We start from the raw sequence: 11,288 nt of genomic DNA on the forward strand, positions 1-11,288 counted from the left end.
TCACAAACCACGAGGTGACACGTCAGATGACCACCCACCAGCATAGTGTCCTCGGCACCCTTCACGGAAACCCAAGAACAAGCGTTTCAGCAAGAGAGGGTGACCCAGGAGAACGCCTGGGGAGACCAGATCCACAGCCCTGCCCCTGCCAAACTTCTCAGGATCCATGAAGAGTTCTCCCCTCCTTCTGCTTCATGACTGTGGATGGGAACCAAGCTCAGCTTTCTGCACAAAGTCTTCTTTATGGGTGCCGTCACAGTATGGAGGGTTCCTCGTGCATTTGCACCCGCAGAGCCAGGCCTCTTTCGCTTCTTCCGGTTTGAATTTCAGGGAAGAGATCCGCGGGGCGGCTTTTTTATGGGAGCCATCGCAGAAAGGCTTGTGGAACACACAAAACAAAACAGGGATGAAACATTGCAACAGAGAATGTTTTGCAAAGAGATTTCAAATTAATGTTCTGGGTCAGATCTGCCAAAGAGTGAGCTGAGCAGTCAGGACTGAATATGTGGTGGTCAATTGGGGGGGGGGGAGGATGAAAGATCTAGGGATGGGCATGAACTGGATCATGAACTAAAGTTCGTCATGAATTCTGGCTGGTTTGTTGTTCACAAAGTGATGTTTGTGAACTGAAGAACCCCCACGAATTTTGATGCAGTTCATGGGGGTTTGTGAAGAGCAGAAAGCAGGGGTTTAAAGGGCCTCCAAGCCGTTTCACCCCCTGCTTTCTGCTCCCTGCTGCTTTTTGCGGGGAGCAAAAAGCAAGGGTTTAAACTTTAAATGGCCCACAAACCAATACAAACCAGTTCAGTTTGTGAACCAGCATATCGATTCACAGTTCAGTTTGTGATTTAGCCACGAACAGAACCACATATTTGCCCATCTCTAGAAATATCTTTAATCAGTTGGAGAGGGGAGGAGGGGGACAGAATCTAGCCCCCTCCACACCTTCTCCACAAAAGTCAATCTGCAAGATTTCGCTACATCCGCAATTTTTTAATAGTAGCAATCATGTGCAACCTGTATTTTCCTGCATGGACACAGCTATAGTGCAACAGTAGCATAACCCAGATAAATAAATATAATAAAATTGGAATTGTTCCAGAGGACGCCACAATAAAGGGACAAGGGTTGTAGATCATGGCACTGTTTATTATATGCATTTCTTGGCTGTCAAGTGGCGTGGGAGATCAGACCACTAGAGTTTAGCATTTGGAAAAAGGTGCCCCTGGATCATTCACTTGGTCATCCTCCAGTTTAATATATGTCATTATTACATGTCCACAACGCTCTTCTAGCCTCTCCACTGAACAAACAGGTCAGCCCGTATGCCAAAGAATCACCATATTTACTCAGAAGGAAGGTGACCCTAAATGTAAGACAACCGCTGCAAAAAAAGTTACATACCAAGAAACGTCTTTACTGGACATAGCTGTAACTTATGTGAGAATGTACAATGACACACCCCCCCTCTTCCCCCCCCCATCAAGTCACACCTGACTTTTGGTGACCCCTGGTGGGGTTTTCAAGGCAAGACACATTCAGAGATGGTTGGCCATTGCCTGTCTCTATGTAGTGACCCTGGACTTCCTTGGTGGTCTCCCATCCAAGTCCTAACCAGAGCTGACCCTGCTTAGCTTCCGAGATCTGATCAGACTGGGCTAGCCTGGGCCGTCCAGGCCAGGGCTTTGAGGGTATACTTGAAAAAAAAACCCTTACCTGGAAAAAAATCTCTAGTCTTGCACTGGAGTAAATATTGTAGTGTCAGATCTGTGTCCATCTAAAATACCAGTATTTAGAAACCAGCGGATGAACATTTCAGACTTCCAGGGCATTCTGCCAGTTGTTGTTTTTTTTGCCATCAAGCTACAGCTGATTACGGTGACCCCCGTAGGGTTTTCAAGGCAAGAGATGTTGAGAGGATGTGTCAGGTTCGGCAGTAAGTAAAACCTCCACACACGTTTCCAAGGAAGCGTTATGCTTTATTAGATTACAAAACTGGTACCATATCCACAGGATTATTGTTAGGAATTACCATGGGGCGGAAACATCCTTACATATAGCAGGATGAGGCAAATGGCTAAGCAAATGAAACTCGAGCGCATGCGGGGGAATTCTCCCGGCGGGAGGATATATGATAAGCGGGAGAGTCGCAGTGCCTCATGAGAGCCGAAAGATTCACACCAGGGGTGGAACGCAAGCCCTCCCTCCTTCCCAAGGCCAGACAGATAACGCCGTCTGGCAGTACTGGCTCTCACGGTCTCCCAAGCATTGTTTACAGCAAGCAGCAGAGCAGCAAGCAAGCCAGGATCAGAGACGGGAACAAGCAAAACATGGCAGCTAGCTGCCTCTGCATAGCTACCCTGCCTCTGCATAGCTACCCTGGTATTCCTTGGAGGTCTCCCATCCAAATACTAACCAGGCCCACCCTGCTAGTTTCTGAGATCTGCGGAGATTGAGTTAAGCTGAGCTATCCAGGTTAGGGCAGTCACTATTCTCCTAGAGAAGAATTCTTCAAAGGGAGAATGTGAAGGGGAATTTCTGAATGATCATTCATTGAGACTTTTCACACTCCCACTCAGCCAGGCCTTCACAGGGACCTCTCATTTCTCACACACACACTGTAGGTGCTAATATTGTGCATATTCTACTCCTTACAGACGTTAATTACTTCGCCTTTATCTCTGTAACTTCTTTTTTTTTATCTGCTTATCTCATAGCATCCTGCACTAGCTTTCACACTTTGACTATCCAACAGCAGTTGGAAGTCATTGAGTGATGCTGAGTGACCTGATCACTCTTTGGAACACCTCCCCGCCACACCCACCCACCCCTGTTGTGCATATAAATTGGGCCTGATGGATTTACACTCCTATGCATCAGAAGAAGCGAACTCTGTCTAACAAAAGCTTAAGGTGGAATACATTTTGTTAGTCTTTAAGGTGCCACTGAACTTCTGTTTAGCTATTTATTTTTGTTCAGGGAAGTTTCTTTTAGAATCCCAGCATGGCGGATGGGCAGTAGGTTCAGGACGGACAAAAGGAAATACTTCTTTACGCAGCAAGTGATTAAAATATGCGGAATTTGCTGCCAGAGAATGTTGTGATGGCCACAGGAACAGACAGCTTTAAAAAGGGATTACGTAGAATCATGGAGGGGAGGTCCCACTGATAGACCTCCACATTCAGGGAACCTCCACATTCAGGGGCAGTCAACCTCTGAATCCCAGTGCCGGGAGGCAACATCGGGGACAGCCTTCATGTCCTGCTGTTGGTCTTCCAGAGCAACTGGTTGTCAGCAAGCTGCCAATTGTTTTCCGCTTTCACTTTCATTCGCATGTCTCTGTGTGCGCTTAAGTGCTTCAGTACAGCACCGTATATCTTTCAAGGCCGCAGGAGGAGAGGAGCCGCATAGTTGCTTGGGTTATTGCACGGAGGTGCCGTGGGAAGGATACCTGTTATGCTTAGAGGGGCTGTTACTTTCTCAGGCCTAATGGCGCGCGCGGGAACTCCCGCAATTGGGCCTTCCTAATTTGAATGTTCTATAACCTGTCATGCTCACTGATTACCCGTCATTCCTAACAGTGATCCTGTCAACGCATCTTCAGCTCAATAAAGTATAACCTTTCTACAAGTGTGTACTACGTTGTTGCTGTGGGACCTGACACTGGTTGGCCACTGAGTGAAACAGGATACTGGACTCATCTTGTGACTATTTAAATCAAGGCTTAATTGAGCTGAGCAGAGGTGGGAAAAATACACTCATCAATGATACAAAACATTAATGACCTCAGTGGTCAGCACCCTGTCTCATACTCAAGCTTTTATCCTCATGCAACTCTGGAATAGACCTACTTTAAATTTGGTAAAGACGGCGGGAGGGGGGCTCCAAGGGAGCATGTACAGAGAGGGAATATGGGAGAAGGGGCAGGGCTGGAGGGTTACCTGTTTCTTGCTGTGGCCGCAGGCACACCAGGCGTAACGCTTCCCTGCTTCTAGGTCTACCCGGAAGGGCTCCTTGGCAGCGATTACCGGCTGGGCGGTTGAAGCAGTTGAACAGGTCCTTCTCTGCAATGTTGTTGGAGAGGGGATTGAGAATGGTTAAAAGAAAAAGGTTGGTTGTGTAGCCTTTCCCCTCCTTGCAGAACTACAATTCCCAGGGTTCCCTAGTAAGAAGGGATCATCACTAAATCAACTGAAACACGTCCATTCATCTCCAGTTGAGGAGTCCCTCTCTCTGGCTTCCCACTATCGCTGTTGAGGGCATCAGAAGAGAGAAAACAACAGCCAAGCATCCTTCCATGGGGCCTGTCTCAAGGCCCGTCCATGCGCCACATTCTTTGTCAGTTGTTACCTGCTGTGTTTTCTGATGTTCTGCCTTTTAGACTGCACACTGCCGGTGTTGAAAAAAGGCATGTGGATTATGAACACTACAAAAACAAAGACCAGTCTAGTAGCATGTTATAGATTAAAAAGCTTTATTCCTTCACAGACGTACACTCTGGCGCATCTGATGAAGTGAGCTCTGGCTCACCAAAGCCGATGCCGGAATAGATTCTGTTATTGTTTAAGGTGCCACAAGATTCCTATTTAGTTTTGCTGCTATCCATCTACATCAGGGGCCCTTGACCTTTTTGAGCCTGGGGGAGCCTTTGAAATTCTGACACAGCATGGTGGGCGAGCCACAAAATGGCTGCCACAAAATGGCTGCGGCACGAGGCGGAGCCAGCTACCGAATGAGGGCCACAGCCTCACTTCAGCCACACAGTGAAGACTCTGGTGCTGTGGTGGCCGCTGCTTCCGAACCAACATTTTAAAAAATCTGCACAGCCAATCAGAAGCCTAGCTGGCCAGACGCCCCACCTGGCCCCACCCACTTCCTAAACTCTTTGGCGGGCACCAGGGAAGGTGTCATCAAGCGCCATGGTGCCTGCAGAGACCATGTTGGGGACCTCCATCTAGAATAATAAACCCAGGAGGGTGGCCATGTTAGTATCGTGCAGCAAACAGTGGGAACTCCCATGATGTGGTTTAATTTCTTTCCCAATTTGGTGTACTGGTTAAGTGCGCGGACTCTAATCTGGGAGAGCCGGGTTTGATTCTCCACTCCTCCACTCGCACCAGGGCTCCCAAATCTGTTTGGAGCCCTGTTGCCAGAGCAATGTGTAGCGTCATGTCCTGGCGACGGCTGGTGCAATGTGTCTCGCTGTCCCCGCGTGCCAGATTCTGCAAAGACACACAATCCCCCGCCGCCATTTGGCAACCCTAACTCGCACCTGGCTGGATGACCTTGGGCAAGCCGTAGTTCTGATACGAGCTGTTCTTGAAAAAGAGCAGTTTCTGTCAGAGCTCTCTCAGCTCCACCTACCTCCCAGGGTGTCTGTTGTGGGGAGGGGAAGGGAAAGGAGTTTGTAAGCCACTCTGAGACACCTTCGGGTAGTGAAGGGCGGGGTATAAATCCAATCTCTTCTTCTTCTAATTTCTTTCCCATCCCTATCTCTTTAATAGCTTCGAACCACTCTTTGCATCGACCACCACAGGTACTAAAGGCCGAGTCTTCCAGAACAATCCTATCAACTTACATCCACTGGTTTCCAGTCAGTAACTGCCATAGGCTTGCCCTTGCTAATGTGCTCTTAGGGCAGGTGAATCCAAGTCCTTCCATAAACTGCGTGTGTGTGTTGGGGGGGGGGAGTGATAGCTGGGTATTAACTGCAGCATCATTATTTCAGTGTGCAAAGGGAGGGCTTCCCAAGTGACATCCCGACTTGACCTCTTGCATTTGAGGGAGGGGGGGGGGAAGCCCTGCACACTGTTCCCAGGGTTTGTGGAGGAAGTGACGAGTTACTTGCCACCTGTCGAATTCAGGTGTCATACGGTTGCCAACTCCAGGTTTGGAAATACATGGAGGCAGGGGCGGATGAAGGCTCACTGGTGCCCCCAGCACTGACCAATCTTGGTGCCCCCCTCCTTTCCACACTGACCCCGTCCATTTTAGTTTTTGACCTGTCTGACCAGATATGCAGTGCAGGTTGCAGCAATACAAACATTTATTCATATGATAAACACAATATACTGTACAAACTAAGCTTTTCACCCTTTCCCCAACTTTGTGGTGCCCCCTTTGGCCCAGGTGCCCTAAGCACGTGCTGAGTCTGCTTAATGGTTAATTTGCCCCTGCCTGGAGGTTTGAGGGTGGAGCGTAAGAGAGTGCGGTCTAGGGAGGTAAAGAATCTTGGTGGTGGGGGCCATGCAATTCACCTCCCAAAGCAGCCCTTTCCCCCAGAAGTGGAGTAAATGTTTTAAACAAACAAATAAATAAATAGCGACGCGCAGTCTGGAGATCAGTTGCAATTCCGGGAGATCTCCAGGGCCCCTGACATGGAGGTTGGCAACCATATGGTTCACCCGGAGGCCGTTTCCGGGCTTACCTGGGAGCGAAGGCGCCTCGCAAAAGAACCGGCCACTGATGACAGGAGACGGCCGGTTCTCCACGGCACAGGCATGACTCGCGTGCAGGAGGCGGAGGCGGCGGAGACGGCGGCAGAACTCCGCCCTCTGGACCGGGTCACCTTCCCCGTCTCCCGCCCCGGAAGCCGTGCACATTGCAACGCCCTCCCAGTTCCCGAGCTTGCTCGGCAGACTCTGGAGTTCGAGGGGAGTCCTTCTGGTTGCGTTGCAAAGGCCCGCCAACTGTTCGCTTAAAATATGTTTTTTAAAAACCCCACAAAGACTCCAATAGGTATGTATATTTTAAAATGTTCCATTTTATTTGGGGGAAAAACTTTTTTTTCATGAAAATAACAAGGATTGAAACAGCTGCCTGGTTGTAGAAATACAGCAGTGATAAAAACATTTTATTTTGCATATTTGACAGGTATGGAAAGAGGGGAGTTAGCAGTGAAAGTGGAGGAACGGAAAGGGAGCTGCAATTTGGCATCCAAGATTTCCCCACTGCCCCCGTTTTGTCATGGGAAAAATATATAAGACTTTGCTGTTGAGCTCACTCTGTGTCTGTTTGTTAAGGCTGCTGTAAAAGAAAAGTGAAACATGCTCAGAATTCCATCTGGCATGATTTGTTTTTCAAACTGAGATTTTTTTAAAAGGGCAGAAAAATGAACATACACTCTCATGTTTGATTGTATGTTAATTAATGATGTAATTTTTTCTAGGAGAGTTGAGCCAAAACATTCAAATTAAGAACATAAAAACATATGAAGAGCCCTGCTGGATCAGGCCAGTGGTCCAACTAGTCCAGCCTCCTGTCCCACACAGTTGGCCAACCAGTTCCTTTGGACAGCCAACAACAGCATAGAAGCTGAGGCCTTCCCCTGATGTTGCCTCACCTGACTCTGGGATTGAGAGGTTTAGTGCCGCTGAATGTGGATGTTCCTCTCAGTCATCATCACCATGGCTAGTAGCTACTGATAGACCTATCCTCCATGAATCTGGTACCCCCCTGCCAGGGGCCACCTGGCAATCCTAACTTCTTCAGATGCTGTGTGGTGTGGCTGGAGTGCCAGACTAGGATCTGGATTCGAATTCCCATTCTGTCATGAAAGTCACTTGGAGGACTTTTGACCAGCCACATTCTCACAGCCTAACGTACCTCACAGGGTTGCCGGGAGGATAATGAAATTAAACCCTATCATGTTGCTTCTGGTGTATATTTTCATCACATCCAGTTATTTTGAGGTACACAGTCCATAAATAAACCAACTGTTCGCTTAAAATATGTTTTTTAAAAACCCCACAAAGACTCCAATAGGTATGTATATTTTAAAATGTTCCATTTTATTTGGGGGAAAAACTTTTTTTTCATGAAAATAACAAGGATTGAAACAGCTGCCTGGTTGTAGAAATACAGCAGTGATAAAAACATTTTATTTTGCATATTTGACAGGTATGGAAAGAGGGGAGTTAGCAGTGAAAGTGGAGGAACGGAAAGGGAGCTGCAATTTGGCATCCAAGATTTCCCCACTGCCCCCGTTTTGTCATGGGAAAAATATATAAGACTTTGCTGTTGAGCTCACTCTGTGTCTGTTTGTTAAGGCTGCTGTAAAAGAAAAGTGAAACATGCTCAGAATTCCATCTGGCATGATTTGTTTTTCAAACTGAGATTTTTTTAAAAGGGCAGAAAAATGAACATACACTCTCATGTTTGATTGTATGTTAATTAATGATGTAATTTTTTCTAGGAGAGTTGAGCCAAAACATTCAAATTAAGAACATAAAAACATATGAAGAGCCCTGCTGGATCAGGCCAGTGGTCCAACTAGTCCAGCCTCCTGTCCCACACAGTTGGCCAACCAGTTCCTTTGGACAGCCAACAACAGCATAGAAGCTGAGGCCTTCCCCTGATGTTGCCTCACCTGACTCTGGGATTGAGAGGTTTAGTGCCGCTGAATGTGGATGTTCCTCTCAGTCATCATCACCATGGCTAGTAGCTACTGATAGACCTATCCTCCATGAATCTGTCTAAATCTTTAAAACGGTCTATGCTTGTGGGCAAATTTCAGTTCCTCCACATTTTCAATTTACTTAACATTATATTGGTGTATTCCAGATTTTATAATTCTGTTCAACGCTGTGGTTGGTCAACTACACTGTACACTGTTCTTAAAACTTCTTTACTTTTAAGCCTAGTAGTCAAAACCGGTTGTAACATGAGGGTGAAGTGCAGTGGTGAGAATGTAGGAATGGGACCTGGGAGGACCAGATTTGAATCCCTCACTCCGATTAGATGACAAGCTTGGTGCAGTTTGGCCACGCTTCTAATTTCTCCAGAGTTGTTTGTTCCAAATAGTTTTGCCCAGACCTTATTCTGCCTTGACCGATCAATTACTGCTGTGTGGTCACTGTGGAGCGGGTGGTTGGGCTGCTCCTTTTAAAAAAGGTCTGTTTGCACATGGACAGAACTGCTTATTTGCTAGGAGCGAATATGCAGTTATGCGTACATCGCTAACTGGGGAAAAAATGGTGGTCACGGAGCGGAAGCCTCAGGCTTCCCAAATGGCTTGAGCGTGGAACAGAGATATCAGCCTTCTAGAAATGCACGGTGAGAACCAGTTAGATTAGAAAACACTGGACTTCCTCCGGAGTTGGGGAAATCGGGGGTGAAGACGAGTGGCCAGCGACTGGGGAACGCAAGACAGATGTGGCTGTCTGGACAGACATGTAAAATCCGGTAGGGAGAAGCAACGACATCAGAGCAAATAGCTCATCTGATCACAGCCTCCATCAAGGAAGCCTGCCAGGTGACCTTGGCCGTGTCATAATGTCTCAGCCTAACCTACCCTCACTAGGTTGTTGTGAGGATTAAGGAGGAGGAGGGGGGAACAATGTAAAAAGCAGGATAGAGAGGAAAGCATAATATAAACCCTAAATAAAATTCTAGAAATTCTCAGGACAGACAAAAGGAAATACTATACGAAGTCAAAGGCTTTCACGGCCTGAGTTCATTAGTTGTTGTAGATTTTCCATACAGCCCGGAAAATCTACAACTAAAAAAAGCAAATACTACTTTTACACAAAGAGTTATTAAAATGTGGAATTTGCTGCCAGAGGATGTAGTGGTGGCCACAGGAATAAACAGCTTTAAAAGGGGGATTAGATAGATTTCTGGAGGATAAGTCTAGCAATGGCTACTAGCCATAGTGGCTGAAGGGAACCTCCACATTCAGAGGCATTAAACCTCTGAATCCCAGAGCCAGGAGGCAATATCAGGGGAAGGCCTCAGCCTCTAAGTCCTGTTGTTGGCCCTCTGGAAGAACTGTTTGGCCACTGTGGGAGACAGGAGGCTGGACTATTGGTCTGATGCAGCAGGGCTCTTATGTTCTCAAAAGGAATCCATTGTGTAGCAAATTTAGAAAGGGCTTTCCCCCCTCGTGTCTGATCAAACCGCAACCTAGAACATGAGTACTGATTTAGGTAAGATCTTTCAAACCCCAGTATCTCAGAATGCCTTTACACTGGTTAGGTTAAACTAGATCAAACCCTGTGGCGACATATCTGTTCCAGTTCACTTTCTGCTTCTTCAGTGGAGCTGAACAACCAAATCGTGCCTGAAACAACTAACAGTCCCCACAACCTGACAGTGGCTGAAACGTTTTAAAAAATGAAGCCCAAACTTGTGATCATCTCTGCTTAGCACAACTATACTCGGGATCCAAATACTGCTGGCAAAATTCACAAAAGCTCACTACGGAAGCCCCCCCCAAACCACAAAGTCTTTCTTGCAAATAGCCTGGGGATCAACAACACATCTATGAACAACTCAGCACACTGAAAGCATCTGGAAGAAAAGTAGGCCTAGTTTATGCAAACAGCAGATGCCTTGGGGAAATGGCCCTCAGCCACTTCAGATTTCAGGAGGGGGAACCTGTTGACATCTGCTATTTGTATGACCAGAAACTAAATTGCATTTCAGTTTCACTCCACAGTGAGTGGAGGGTCGGACAAGCAAGCACAGACAAAATTGAGGGAGACATCTTTACGCAAACTGAATTTCCTTGGCAAAACCCATTTTCCACAGAGCCAAGAACAAAACAAGGGATTTCCCCATGTACTTGTCCCTCCACCCTTTTAAAGGTCATTCCCACAATCCAGAAGACATCAGAGGGCTATGCACGGCATGAAGTCACCGCTGAACGGAACCCCATATGGAAGCACTTGGGTAGGTGGGGGTCCCAAAAGAGTGAGGCACAGTTGCCCACATGGGGAAGCCACTCCTGCCAGCCCCCATTTCTCTTTCTCCTTGCAGCAGGCTGCCGCTCACCTGATAACAGCTGAATGGCTTGTGGAAACCAATGCATCAACTAGGCAAATTCTGTGTCAGCCAGAACCACCAAGTTAAGGCATAAGATTTCATGCGCTAGAACCCAGAGGCACATGGAGCACACGCCTCCATTCATTTCATAGTCTCACAGGTGCAATAAGGCTCTTTGCTAGTATGCATCATAGAGAGGCACATCTGTGCAGGTAACCAGTGAGCAGAGCATGAACCATGCAGACGGGTACTACTCCAATTATGGTGGACTGCGATTTCGTTTTATTACTCCATTTCTAGATGGTAAGAGCTGGCACTCTGGTGACTTCTTCTGTTTAATTCTAATTGCGAAATAATGGAGGCTGTTGCAAAATTTTTATATGATGCAATCAGAAGACGAGGCTTGAATAGCCAAGTGTAAGCAACTGATGCATCTTAGTATTTTCCTGTATTTCCATGTTTTGTGCTTTCATAAAGGTTTTGTTTGTGTTTGTGTGTGGTGGACTTGAAGGTGGCCTAGAAAA

At 47.0% G+C, this 11,288-nt stretch overlaps 1 protein-coding gene across 1 annotated transcript; it reads right to left on the reverse strand.

The window, feature by feature from the left end:
* CISD3 (CDGSH iron sulfur domain 3) lies at nucleotides 1-6,519 on the reverse strand. Its single transcript, XM_015412453.1, has 3 exons — nucleotides 6,428-6,519; nucleotides 3,942-4,064; nucleotides 1-378 (listed from the first exon to the last, which is right to left on the reverse strand). Exons 1-3 carry the CDS (start codon nucleotides 6,500-6,502, stop codon nucleotides 193-195), a joined length of 384 nt encoding a protein of 127 aa, XP_015267939.1. The 5' UTR covers nucleotides 6,503-6,519; the 3' UTR covers nucleotides 1-192.
* Between the last annotated feature and the right edge of the window lie 4,769 nt (nucleotides 6,520-11,288).

Source organism: Gekko japonicus, unplaced genomic scaffold (genome assembly GCF_001447785.1).
Source record: "Gekko japonicus isolate JY-2015 unplaced genomic scaffold, Gekko_japonicus_V1.1 scaffold8, whole genome shotgun sequence".
Lineage (NCBI taxonomy): Eukaryota > Metazoa > Chordata > Lepidosauria > Squamata > Gekkonidae > Gekko > Gekko japonicus.

What these genes read in the sequence shown, in the direction of transcription:
- CISD3 (XM_015412453.1), bottom strand. Translation starts at nt 6,502, where the DNA reads ATGCCTGTGCCGTGGAGAACCGGCCGTCTCCTGTCATCAGTGGCCGGT. An exon ending in CGAGGCGCCTTCGCTCCCAG is followed by an intron (nt 4,065 to 6,427) that starts GTAAGCCCGGAA and finishes ACAACATTGCAG; the next exon opens with AGAAGGACCTGTTCAACTGC. An exon ending in GCGGCCACAGCAAGAAACAG is followed by an intron (nt 379 to 3,941) that starts GTAACCCTCCAG and finishes GTGTTCCACAAG; the next exon opens with CCTTTCTGCGATGGCTCCCA.